This window comes from Electrophorus electricus, chromosome 16 (assembly GCF_041902795.1).
Source record: "Electrophorus electricus isolate QZ-2024a chromosome 16, ASM4190279v1, whole genome shotgun sequence".
NCBI classification, from domain to species: Eukaryota; Metazoa; Chordata; class Actinopteri; order Gymnotiformes; family Gymnotidae; genus Electrophorus; species Electrophorus electricus.
In genome coordinates, this window is record NC_137512.1 from 22,563,948 (window position 1) to 22,577,732 (window position 13,785).

General features: G+C 39.3%; 2 protein-coding genes across 4 annotated transcripts; one reads left to right on the forward strand and one right to left on the reverse strand.

The window, feature by feature from the left end:
* Positions 1–101: 101 nt before the first annotated feature.
* On the reverse strand, positions 102–4,334 carry setd6 (SET domain containing 6, protein lysine methyltransferase). 3 transcript variants are annotated; one of them, XM_027019621.3, is made up of 9 exons: positions 4,130–4,334; positions 3,871–3,929; positions 3,555–3,699; positions 3,332–3,473; positions 2,879–3,073; positions 2,380–2,500; positions 2,063–2,243; positions 1,516–1,658; positions 102–1,198 (listed from the first exon to the last, which is right to left on the reverse strand). In XM_027019621.3, the coding sequence occupies exons 1-9, from the start codon at positions 4,197–4,199 to the stop codon at positions 872–874; spliced, it is 1,383 nt and encodes a 460-aa protein (XP_026875422.2). In that variant the 5' UTR covers positions 4,200–4,334; the 3' UTR covers positions 102–871. The 3 variants fall into 3 exon arrangements, with proteins under 3 accessions (XP_026875422.2, XP_026875424.2, XP_026875423.2); XM_027019623.3 differs by having other exon boundaries at positions 2,464–2,500; positions 4,130–4,333; XM_027019622.3 differs by having other exon boundaries at positions 3,837–3,929; positions 4,130–4,333.
* A 2,534-nt stretch (positions 4,335–6,868) lies between these two features.
* Positions 6,869–13,522, forward strand: LOC113583349 (cytochrome P450 2D17-like). Its single transcript, XM_081699283.1, has 9 exons — positions 6,869–7,155; positions 8,743–8,905; positions 9,081–9,233; positions 9,439–9,599; positions 10,452–10,625; positions 10,734–10,872; positions 12,505–12,692; positions 12,777–12,918; positions 13,020–13,522. The coding sequence occupies exons 1-9, from the start codon at positions 6,994–6,996 to the stop codon at positions 13,208–13,210; spliced, it is 1,473 nt and encodes a 490-aa protein (XP_081555409.1). The 5' UTR covers positions 6,869–6,993; the 3' UTR covers positions 13,211–13,522.
* Positions 13,523–13,785: the final 263 nt, after the last annotated feature.

A 13,785-nucleotide genomic window follows, 5' to 3' on the forward strand; every position in this document is an offset into this window, starting at 1 on the left:
GGTACACTTGTCCTGACATTTTAGAGGGGCATAAACCCCATTGTAGCAGATCATCCTGGACCACCTAGACAAGGTATAATGGAACACCTTTGACACAACTATCCTGAAATAAATATCTTTACTAAGACTTTTAAACACATTCTAAAATATATTCCAAATATAACCACTAATGTGTACAGTTGTATAAAGTTGCTCAGGCTTCCTTTGCAAGTTACTTATAAACCACCCACCATTATCCTAACAACTGATTCCACTAGTTGGTATTTGTTTATACACCTGGAAAAAGTATTGTATTCACTTAATTTTACACCTTAATAAAATATCAAAAAAGGTACAAATCCAAGAACTAAGCAGTCAAATGTTATAAGTGGCCAGTAGTTGTCATATTTTGAAACCTCTAACCCTTTTTCAACACATTTTAACGGCAGTGCTGCTTTCAAGTGCTTTTTAACAAGTACTGATTGCCCCTTTCAATGTCAATGCAACACCATGTAAATCAACACCACGGGACCAAGCCTTGCTGCACTTGTCACCTTTTGGTCAAACTAGACTTTGGGATGCGTGTGAGAAACTGAATGTCAGATTGACATCCACAAAACTAGTCCAAAAGTGTCTGAGAGAACCTTGCAACATTTGGTAGGTTGACTTGGCAATGCTGGGAGTGTTTGGTTGGGTAAAGTCCTGCAAGTCATAGGCCAGCAGTGTTTTTCAAATGAGTCCTTCTAATCCAGCAAACGGTCCACATATTTGCTCTACTTGTCTTACTAGGTATTCATTGTTTTTAATAGCTTGATTCAGGAATTATTGGACATTACGCTAGTGCGACTGGAGTGAGCCTCGTGGACTGGGATAAGCACTGGGGTAGGGCCCACTAAAGCTGGGTGAGTTGCTGCAGGTGGTGCAGGATGGTCTTCTGGCCCAGGCGCACATGCAGGGCTCTGGCCTCTCTGGAGTTCAGCTTGGCCAGTGCGGCCGGCTCCTCTAGCAACCTGCGATCCGACTCCACATCCTCCGAGTACAGGCCCAGCGTGAAGCCTGCGGCCGCCTGCAACAACTGCTTCCACTGTGGAGCCAGAGCTGGCAGCCCCTCAAAGCTCAGAGCCTGTGCCATGTTAGAATCTTCGTCATCACCATCATCTTCCTCCCAGCCTTCATTCTCCTGAAATTCTTCAAACTCCTTTTTGCTCATGCATAAGACCTGCAAATAACCATACAGTATACAAAATGACAATCCAGTTAGAATAACATGGGATTACGTACACCTAGAGACACACACACACACACACACACACACACACACACACACACACACACACACACACATATATATATATATATATATACACACAGACAGACATTTCCTTCATCAGCTGCACAAGCACTGTATCTATATACATACACTTTATATACTTGATTAAAAGGACCTGAAGTACAATACAACAGGTCTACATTCACTATGTGTATGAACTAAATGTTCTTTTGCAGTTGTTTATATGATCAGCCCTAGTGAGGTACCTTCAGGGTTGTATAGAGTTCCGTGTCTGTGAGGGAACCATTCTTGCCAAAAACAAAGACACCTTTCTCCCTCACCATATCCATCTCACACAGCATGTTCCATTTATCCACCAGGAGGCGCTTTTCTGCCTCACTCTGTGTGCCTGTAGGAGGAAAAAAAAAAACGGACTGACAGTTTACACAGCAGAGCAACATCTAGAATAGTTTATGTCCCAAAACAGTAGGCAACAGGTATTCACATTTAGCTATGAGACTAGTTTTAAACAGTCTAAGGCTTTGTTTCTCTGCTCCATCCTCTGGGCCCACCACTCAATCCACATTTGAGTTCTATGTCAGCTCTCCACATAACCGAACCGAGCGATTAAGAAGATGGAATACCTGGGAATAGGTGGACAACCCGGGTTTGGTCAAAACTGTGGATTGTATGTTACAACCTGAAGACAATCAACCTAGGTAGCAGACTGATGCTGAGCCATTCGGTTCTCTTCCTAAAACGATCACATTGTTTTTAAGCTTCACCCTGTGGCTGTGTAACAAGTAATGGCACCTTGTACAGCTGCTGTGTACACAGAGGACATCTGGATGTCGGCTGTATCATTGCTGTTGGTGGGAAAGGGCTCCGTGAAGCCGTACATATGCAGCAGCTGCCAGCTGGCCATCGGGCCATAGGTGTTAAAGATCTCCTCACCCTTCCGGATCTCCCGCACTGCCACCATTTTCAAACAGTCCTCCACGTATGAAATGGGAGAACAGGAGAGCTTACTGGAAATATTAGTGTCACATTCTAAAATGTTCTTGAGTTCTCTGGGTCATTACAAGCGGATAAAATACATGTTAATGAAGCTGTTTTTCAAATATGCTTACATGTGTGTACTCTAAATTGGCATTGTGATTGGACACGTGATTCAGCATGTCCGCCATGGGCACCATCATGGGCGGGCTGCTTACCTCATCCTCCTCCTCATCCTCAACAGGCTCCTGGAAACTAAAACAAGAAGGAAGGGGGTTAAGGAGGAACGGGAGGAGTATACAACACTTAGCTCTGGGCCTACCTTCATAAACCGCCTGTGGGCAGGAACGCAGAGTCTGGCTCAGATTCGTCTTGTTTACAGTAATTCACATCCCAAGATAAATAGCAGAGGATAATTATTAAACACTGCCAATCTACTCAACTTAAATAACCCTTTTTAATGTTTGTTGGAGTAATCAAATGATTATCACTAAGTAGACTGGTTTTTTTTTTAAAGGTTTTTGTAGGAAACTGACAGCATTCATTCATTCATTCATTCATTACACTAAGCCAGCCCATGGAACATGTGCTGCAACACTGGCTGTTTCTAATGGCCATGTGAGAGTATCTAACCTGTAGGCCATGACAAAAGCTACTAAACTCTGATAGAGCTCCAGAGTGTGCTGCTCAGGATCCCACAGCTCTGGGTGTGAGCCAATGAAGGGCAGAACTGTATCCTTATACTCCTTCTCAATGTTGGTCAGGTCTGTGTCCACTGCCTCGGGGATACCTGTCCCCTTCAGCAACCTCTCTCTCTCTTCCTTGGACCTAGAGGGCAGCGTGTTGGAAATCTTACAGCAGCAGCATATATGGCACAAAAAGATTAAAATGCAAGTCTTACAGGACAGACTTAAATCTTAAATCTAAAGCAACTTTAAGCCCAACAAGCAATCTAAGAATAGAGCTGGCATCATCCATGGCAACACACAATTTAAATTAGCTTTTTATTATGATAGTATAAGTTTACAAGCACAGTGCAAAACTATGTACAGTTATAACATTTAAGGACCATTTGAAGCTTCTTACCAGAACATGGGGTGGTCCAGCTTCTTAAAGTCAGGCCAGAGAGACAGGTAGGGTCTCCAGTAGGACTCGGGACAGGTGTATTCATACATCAGGGCTAAGATGAGCGGAACCCAACCTGAGCTGCTCTCCAAAGAGCCCTTTCCTGGAAAAGGTAGCTGAGTCAGAAGCCAAAGAGCACATCTCTGTTAACCAGAAGCTGAGGAGAGTCAGTGCATTGTTGTACCTTCTTCAAGGACCTCCTTGATAGCAGACATGCCATCACGCAGGACAACATGTCTGGGGACAGAGAAGAGGACATGGCCCTCTTCTATGTCATCTTTAGCAAGCATACCATATTCTGCGATTGTGCCTTCTTTACTTAAGTAGACCTGGATCGGAAGGACATGGTTAAAACTTCCCAAAGAGTTTAAAGCATTAAATCAAAATAGATGCATATACATTTAATCAAGTTCAATATCTGATCACAGGTTAGGGGCCAATGATGTATAAGGTGGTTTTGACTTGCTTTGTTGCTAAGCGTGAGTTTCACTTTATCACACCATGATAAGAAGTTCTTCAGAGGATCCTCCATGCTGTCGTCCGTGCTTCCATTCTCCTTCTAAAATCAAAAGAAATGACACTTTTCTCAAGCTCGATAATGCATAGTTACATTTAAATAAAAGACTATAATATGGGTTTGGTTGCTAGACAAAAGGCTAGCTAGCTAACGCTATATGAACGTGAAACGGGTAACCTAACCTAGCTAGTTTACGTAAAAGAGTTCACTTTAGCTTTTACTTCACATTTAAAGTCTTTTACCTTTGGTCTCTTTGCCTCTGTAGCCATGTTGTAACAAGATAATCTTATTACGAACAAACACACTTTGCATATTGTGCTCGACTGCACTGGTATTAAATATTTATAAGCATCTTTCTAAATTGTATTCATAATTCTAAACAAGAGTAACAATTCCACATGTGCTTTGCACAAGTCGCCCGCATTTGACGTTTGCGTTTCTCGATATGTAGGTCATACACGTCAAAATAAAAGACCCCCTGGAAATTACGAAACAGAAACGGTGAAAAAAAGGTGTATTATAGTGTTATAATAAGCTTGTCATGGTCATTGTGACTGAACTTTATAATATTTACTCATGAGACACTAGACACTTCCCTGAATAATAAAATACAATAACGTCTGTTACAAATTAAAGTCTGCAAATATGTCAGAACCTTTCATCTAATTCTAATTCAACCTTTTATCTAATTCTGTTACATAAACCACAGTTTCAGTTTCTCAAATGCATAGTTCTACTTTTAGGTAATACTCACCTTAATAATACTTTTTTTTGCTTTCAGTCTTAGTGATTTGGGTTCATGTTTTAAATGCAGACTTTCTATGTTTGGTATGTTGTTTGTCTTTAGTTGGCTGGGCATTTGGGGAATGTTTACAGTACATATCAGTAAGCAGTTACTGAATTAGTAAACAGTTCCTTTCAGTAAACATTTGCTAAAATGTTTTCCCCCTTAATATCTGATTATGTTTCAAATGCTATGGAGTGAGTAGCATTTGTATTACATGGTGTTGAAACAGCATAGGTATTACATGATACTGTTACTGCCTCATACTTTGTCACCAAGGTTCAACTTCGTTACTACAATAAAAGGTCTAGGTCATGTTCTTAGAATGTAAGTAATGAAAGGCTGCCAATAAAGTTGAAAGTGGTGTATACTGATCAGCAATAAGATTTGAAAACCTCACAGGGGTTCAGCACAAAGCACAAAGCAGTGTGACAACCAACATTTAGAATTCCTTGATTCTAGCTTTGGGTTTATGTCTGTTTCCTCTTCCTTCTTATCAGGACCCAAGAGCCTTTTCCCTGGGCCCCAATGTTCTGGAACCTTTTTCACCTAAACGTCTTCAATCTCTTAAAAGGGTTTGAGAGGGTACATGGCATGTCTTCTTAATAACAATCTAAATTTGGTTATAAAGATCATCTGAAATACCAAATCAAAATGTTTCCACTCAGTGCAAAAATGATTAATTCTCTTTGACAGCTGTTTGATCTGTTAGTTTGATCTGTTTGAATTGATTGCGAATTTTGGAGCTTGTTTTGTATCCTGACTTTAGTCCGCTGAGCAGTATGGGGATGTTTACAGCCTGTAGACTGGAGGAACAGTGTTTCTTGATGGTTTGAAGGCCATGAAGGAAGCTTTGGTGACTCAGGCTGAGGAGTTTGCTGGATGAACACAAATCGTCAGCCATGCAACCAAAGGAAAAGGTAAAGTTTAAATATGATTCTTTTACATGGAGAAGTAGACGGGTGAACATGAAGACTACAAATGTTCATAAGCAGCCTACCCAAAATATGGCATTCCATTGAAAGCATCGCTTTACGTGGACAATAACTAGCCAAACCACATGGTCCTGCACGGAGGGAAGTTCTGTGGTACTGTGACACATCTTTGTGCTTTTGGCTAACTTTACAAAAAGGATTCGTGGTGAGATAGATTTCCACTTCTTCTTAGCTACAAAAACAAAAATGAAGAAAAAATGAAGACGAAAACATTAAACAAGCTACATAATTTGTACATCAAACATGTCTTTGTTGATTGGCTTCATTTTAGATATGAATATTGCTTCTGTAACTCACTTGGCAGGCAGAGCAGCATGCTTGCAGCAACAAGGCTATGGCTTAATTTCACAGGAAACACATAACATACTGATAAATATATGCAAATCACTCAAGTCTGGGAAATATAAATGAAATATGGAATATACTGGATTTTTTTTCACCGAACCATTCCTTTAATACAGGAATACAGGATAAGAATAAACAACCATAGGTGTGAGATTAAAAGTGTACAAATCAATACATTTTTATGTAAGTCTTTTTGAAAATGTCCCTAGGTATTATTTGTTTGTGAGCGTTGACTGAACTGGTTTATCATTAACAAATACTCCACTAACCTCTGTCATGAGATCTGAACAGCAGGTCAATGATTTGACAACACGTTTCTGAGTAGGTTTACCAATGTGCTTGACTTAGTGAGAATATAATAAAGTTAGAAATCTTTTCCACTGTAAAAAAATAATCCAAAGAGGTTTGGATTTTTGGATACCTAAAAATCTGCATATTCCCAAATGCCAAAATACAACTGTCCTCTAACACAGTAAACAAATTTGAGATTGAAGATTGAACAGGCATGATGCTGAATTACTTGGTTTTATCACTTTGCCAACTGCCAGATCATCACCCACTTATACTTATAACATAATGTAGATCATCTATTGCCATGCACAATTTGTCAGACAACTTTACCGCAATCATCACTGGTCTGTTTTTGACCACAGCTCCACTGCTGACTGCACATTACTAGGGTCATAGAACAATTTCTGGTAGTGGCATGGTAGTGAATGTTGAGCAGGTATGAATGTGTCAGGCATAGCAGTCTAACTGGAATTTTTACACATTAGTGTCACTGCAGGGTTGAAAGAACATTCTCATGCAAAACTGTCCAGCAAACTAGAGTCCTGTGATCTCTGGTTTGGCATTGTTACATGTAGCTTTGCTTTGAGGCCAAAACTTCTGATCGTCACATTGACATCCTGCCAATAGGGTTCAGAAGCCATTTTATTAGAGGGAATCATATCAAAAGTGAGCTGTGTGAAGAGCAGACATCATGCTGGATTCTTTGATTCTGGTTTGGATTTGTATCTTCCTTTTCTTCGTCTTTATCAGGATCCAGAGGCCCAAAAACTTCCCTCCTGGACCCAGACCATTACCCATATTTGGGAATTTGTTTCAGCTGGACATAGTCAATCCTTTGAAAGATTTAGACAAGGTACAGTTCTAAATTCTCCTAATCCAGGCGTAATTCTAATCAAAACAAAATGTCATTTTTTAATAATTTAAAAATTTTCTAAACATTTACCTTACCTTAAGTTCTGTGTTGTGGTTTTCAAAGATTTGATAAATAGCTTGACAGTTGCATTTGATAAATGAGCTAGATAAAGGTGCTTCTGAAGTTTTAGCTCCCTGATATGTTCAAGAAATGTACTTTGCTTGCACAGCTGATGAGATGTCCACCAAAACGGTACTGACCAAACAAGGCATGGGCTCCACAAAACCTCTGAAGGTGTCCTGTGGTATCTGGCACCAAGACATTAGCAGTAGATACTTTAAGGCATCTCCACAGATTTGACTTGTTTTTCCAGAACATTCCACAGGTTCTCAATCAGATTGTGATCTAGGGAATTTGGAAGCCAAGTCAACACCTTGAACTCTTTGTCTTGTTTCTCAAACCATTCTTGAACAATTTTTGCAGTGTGGCAGGGTGCATTATTCTGCTGAAAGATGGCACTGCCATTTGGGAACACCATAGTCATGTAGGCATGACATAGAGCACCCTCATATGAATACAGATTGATTACACCTCTCCCTCATTTCAGTTTCTTTTATAACCTTCCTGTTCCCATAGCATACTCGCGAAGTATTGTATTCCCATTCATACTGAGCGTTCCTTATTTCCATTGTTTATCCTGGAAATTGACCTCTGCTTTCATCCTAGACGACGCCTCACTCTTAGCCCTCTGGACAACCTCGGATTCTAGCTACTGGTTTTGATGTTGGACTGTGCCATCGACTCTCTTCTTCACCCCTCTGTTCCTGTTTACGACTACCCTTGCAATTCACCTCACAACTCCTTCCTGTGTCTAAAATAAACTCTTGCATTTGGATCCATACCTACCTGTATCCTGATGATCCGTTACAGACGTCCACATGATGTTAAAGAAAACGTGATTAACCAGACCAGGCCTCCCTTTACAATTGCTCCATGGTCCAGTTCTGATGCTAACATGCCCATAGGAGGCACTTTTGGTAGTGAGCAGGAGTCAGCATGGGAACTCTGATCAGCCTGCAGTTACACAGCCTCACGTACAGCACCGAGTGTTCTAACACTTTTCTATCATAGCTATTAACTTTTTTAGCAATTTGTTTTGCAGTTTTTCCATGGATTTGGACCAGTCAGGCTAGCCTTCACCTCCACACCCACCCCATATGTATCAATGATACTTAGGTGCCCATGTCCATGTAGCTGGATCATGGATTGTCTTTCCTTGAGTCAAATATTCCTTGAGTTTGACTTCCTTGAACACTGCATACAAGGAACTTCCCACAAGACCTGCTGTTTTGGAGATGGTCTATTGTTCATATAGCCATTACAATTTGGCCTTTGTCAAAGCTGTCCTTACACTTGGCCATTTTCCATGTTTCCAACACATCAACTTTGAGAACTGACTGTTCACTTTCTGCTTACGTGACAGGTGCTATTGTATCAAGATAGATTTTTACCTAATTTACATTCCTATCATTTGGTTTTATGCCATGATTAACTGCAGACTTTGCTTCTTGTTTTGTATATCTTCAGTTGGCTGAGCGCTATGGGAATGTTTACAGCCTGTATATTGGAGGAAGACCAGCAGTAGTTCTTAAAGGTTTGAAGGCTGTAAAGGAGGCTTTGGTGACCAATGCTGCAGACTTTTCTGGACGCCCACAAAACCTTCTGATTAACAATGTAACGGATAGCAAAGGTGATGTCAAATAAATAATTACAGCTGTCCTAGTGATCAGACTGAGATCATACTATTACACCTTTGTACAGTTTGTGCTTAGTGTTATACATCTGGTGATTAAGGGGACAACCTTTTGCATGTACAAACAGAGCAACTTTGAAGGCAGTTACTGATATAAGATTATATGTGACAGGAATCATACTTGCTGACTATGGCCCTTCATGGAAGGAGCACCGTCGTTTTGCCCTCATGACCCTGAGGAATTTTGGCCTGGGGAAGCAATCTATGGAGAAGAGGATTCTGGGAGAGATCGAACACATTGTTGCACACTTAGAGAAAAGTGGAGGTACTGTTATCATGTTGGTTCTAATGATTTCTTCACATGCTAATTGTAAGTGAGGTCAAAAAGGTATTACGTTTTGTTTTTTTAAAAATATTGAATAGACCAGCTCAATACAAGGAGCCAAAACTAAAAACTAAGTGTTTTGAGAAAGCAAGAAAAAAACATTATGGAAACACTTAATAATTAAATGTATGTTGCATATCTGTAGGAAGTTACATAAATCCTAAGACTTTGTTCCACGATGCTGCATCAAATATTATTTACCTGGTTTTATTTGGCATCCGCTACAACTATGAGGACCAAACCCTGAAAGCATTGGTTCGATGTTTCACTGAAATTACAAAGCTGGCTAATGGACCCTGGGGAACGGTAAGTCTTTATGTCCTAGGAAAAAAATGTTTGGATTAATTGACTGATTGATTAACAGTATTATCCCATCAGGGGAACCTTTTCTTAGACAACCCAAAAGTGCATCTCAAAAAAGCCACCAGACATACACAAACACAAAATATACAACTCAACACCCTGATCAATAACATTGAACACATTGGTAACATAACATTAAAAAAGGCACACACTCATTTCTCAGCTAATCGAATTGAGAAATATATTAGTTGTAGGTACTGAATAATTTTTAACCTATTTAATCTATACATTGGCATTCTAAATCTCCTACCTGAAGGGAGAAGCTGATACTCTGGAAAAAGAATGTGATCTAGATCAGAAATAATTCTTCTTGCCAATCGAATAACAGACTGCTAATAGACTGCATTAATTGAGGAGTGCTGAATACCTCCAAGGACTTTCCAAGCAGTTTTAACAACATTAGCTAATTTGCTCTTTAGCTGTGTTGAAAAATTACCAACCCGAACTGAAATGACATATTTTAAAATACTCGCTAGAACACCATTATTAAACAGGATCAGAAGTTTCTGATCCACTACAAAGTCTACTCAAAAAACAAACAAATAAACAAATATTAGGACTTCTGAAAAAATGTAATGTGCTGTGTAATCAGAGTAATGTGTACATGTCAATATTGTAATCTAGTGAGGTTAATACAATAGTAATGTATAGTAAAAACCTCAAGAAATCGATATTAGCTATATGACAGTCAAAATCTTATTTTGCTTAAACAAATTGTTTTTTACAACTTTAAGAAAAACTTAAAAAAAAATGTAACTTATTGCAGTGATAACTAAGTCCCTTATTTTCTCCAAGATTTATGATACACTTCCTTTAGTGAGAGCCCTACCCCTCCCCTTTAAGAAGGCCATAGTAAATTCAGAGAAACTGAAAAAAATGGCAGCAGACATGATAAACAAGCACAAGATGCAAAGAGTATCAGGAGAGCCAAGAGACCTTGTTGACTGCTATCTAGACCAGCTTGGCCTTGTGAGTATGTGACATCTGAAGATTTGAATACTTAAGCCAACTTGGTTTTTTATGAGGAACAATGCACAATCACTTAAGCAAGCCAACTGGATGACTTATTATTAACAGGAAGTTGATGATCAAGTCTGCTTTGATGAGGAGCAACTTGTGGGGATGGTCATAGACCTGCATGGTGCTGGGACAGACACCACCTCCAACACCCTGCTAACAGCATTCCTCTACCTCATGACTCATCCAGACATTCAAGGTTTGAACTCTAAAGTACCATTTATACTGCATTATAATGCTGTGATATTTGGATATCTCATAAATATAATAATATTCAAGATTCAAGGTTCACTTGTCATTCAGCCATACACAAAGGTGTATAGTAGAATGAAATTACATGCCCTGAGCTTAACCAAGCATAAAATAAGATCCCTTATTATATATAAAATAAAAGTGATTAAATAAATCTCTTATATAAAAATAATGCAGATAAATAGTAATGATAATAATGAGTGAATGTGTAAATATAAAATCTAAGACATATAGCAGCAGGATATTGCACACTATAATACTGCACATGGCAGTCGGATAAAACTATTTCTATTTCGTCCGGTCTTGCAGTGCACATTATGGTACCTTCTGTCTGAGGGAACAAGAGTAAATGACCAGGGTGGATAGAGTCTCTGATAATGTTCCTGGCTTTTAGCAAGAGACGTTTTTGGGCCAGAACCTCAACAGGTGTGAGTGTGGGCCCCATTGATGTTTTCTGCTGCCCTCACCACTCTGCTCAAGACCTTATTCTCTGAGGAGTTGCAGTTCTCATATCAGAGTGGGATATTGTTAGTGAGGAACTTGTGAGAAACTCTCTATTGTTCCTCTATGAAAAGCTATGAGGATGGGTGAGCTAAGCTGGGCCCTCTTCAACCGCTGCAAGAAATGCAGGTGCTGGTGACCTTTTTATATAATATATATATATAATATAATATATATATATGTTAATATAGCCTTTGCTAAGAGACTTATCAGACACACTAATGACACAAAATGCCTTTTGTCTGGTCTTTTGTTATGGAATATTATATGTGCCAAATTTAAGGAATTATTAAATTAATCATAAGTACAACAACATATGTATATATCAGTAAATATAATCTCCATAGCTCCCACATCCTCTGCATATGCCCATTACACTGCGGTTGAATGTGTAATAGTACTCCAACAGTGCTCGATTCTCTGCTCTCGTCCATGAGTGTCTTGCAGGTGTACGATTATCTACTTTGCATGAAAGCATGACCAATCGCTTCAGATTTGACCAGTCCTGATAATAACAGAATGAGTGAAGTATAATACTCTACACCGATACCAGATTTATCAGGTTATTGGATAACACATAGGTCTTGTGGTCCTTCTGCCCAGATGACCTATTTTTAAAATCTATTTTATTGTATATAGGGATTTTTTCAAATAGTTCTTTCTTCCGTTTCCCTTTTTTTCTTACTACCTTTAAATAATCTTTTATTCATTTTTTGATGATATGTTTCTTACCCATAACCCTCTTGACCCCTTACTGGGCTGCTGATCTCATACTGACTTGAAAACCATGAAAGATTTCAACAATGTACCGTTTATACAGATCAGGGTTAGTTGCGAAACCCATTTTCTGGAGTAACACTGTGTTCACTCATTGTATATATAGGATAAATATATATTTATATGAGTATATGAGAGATAAGACAATTTAAATGAATGGCAAAAGTACACAAACCAACGGGGAAGGAGACCATTCTCCAGAAATCAAACTTTAAGTCATGCTAATGCAGTTTCAATGCACTTTAATAACTTAAACTAATTAAGGTACTAATGGTGTTTGCCCTCGGGCTTCTGTTTCTAGAGAAATGCCAGCAGGAGATCGATGAGGTTCTGAAGGGAAAAGCTCAGGCATCTTTTGAGGACAGACACAACATGCCATACACACAGGCTGTGATTCATGAGTCTCAGCGCATCGCAGACACCGTCCCTCTGAGTGTGTTCCACTGTACCACGAGAGATACTCAACTCATGGGCTACAGCATCCCAAAGGTGAGAATTAGTTAATTTCCATCCTTTTACTTATTTGTGTCACATGCTTATTTCTTTCTTTGCTTGTTTTTCTCCATGTTCCAGGGCACTCTCATCATCCCCAATCTCTCCTCAATACTGAGTGAGGAAGGCCAGTGGAAGTTTCCACATGAGTTCAACCCAGCCAACTTCCTGAATGAGCAGGGACAGTTTGAGAAACCTGAGGCCTTCTTACCCTTTTCTGCTGGTGAGAGTTTTGGACAGTGTACTTCTATACTGCAGGAAACATAATAAATTGTGTTTCAGTTTGTTTGCCCTGATTTATTGTGTGTGTGTTTGTGTGTGTAGGGCCTCGGATGTGTCTTGGTGAGGGTCTTGCTCGCATGGAGCTATTCCTCATCTTGGTCACCCTGCTGCGCCGGTTCCAGTTTGTCTGGCCTGAAGATGCAGGAGAACCAGACTTCACTCCTGTATATGGAATCACAGTCACACCCAAGCCATACAGGATGGGGGTCAGGCTGAGACATGGAGAGATATAGAGCTATAGATATAGAGCTTTGTTAATCTGTACATGCATATGACTTCAATTATCAATGGAACTGCAGAATCACTCTTTTAAAAGTTTCCTAACATGCCTTCATTGATTTATTTCATTTTGAACAAGTGGTAATGTATTCATGTAGCTCACCTGAAAGGTAAAATGCTACTAGCAACACCTAGGTCATGGGTTCAATTCCTAGGAAATGCACACCTTTTCATATTGATAAATATATGTAAATCGTTCTGGCTAAGTGTCTGCCACATCCTGAAAATATAAATTGTGCATTCATTAAAAGAATATAAAAGAACCATACCTGTGAGTGATTAAAAGTGTAAAATCATTAATAAGTATCTTTGAAAATGTTTATATATATTAGTGTTTGAGTGGTGACTGAATCCACAAAAGATTCATCTACATGCCCAAGATGTTCTCTGTATGTTCTGATATGCCAAAGGTAAATCATCTTTTAACATACTCAAACTGAGCAGTTTCATGAATTTCCATGAGGTCAAACAGACATAATGCAGGGTTTCTTGGTTTTATCATCTCCCTAATTACCAGATCAGCAGCCAT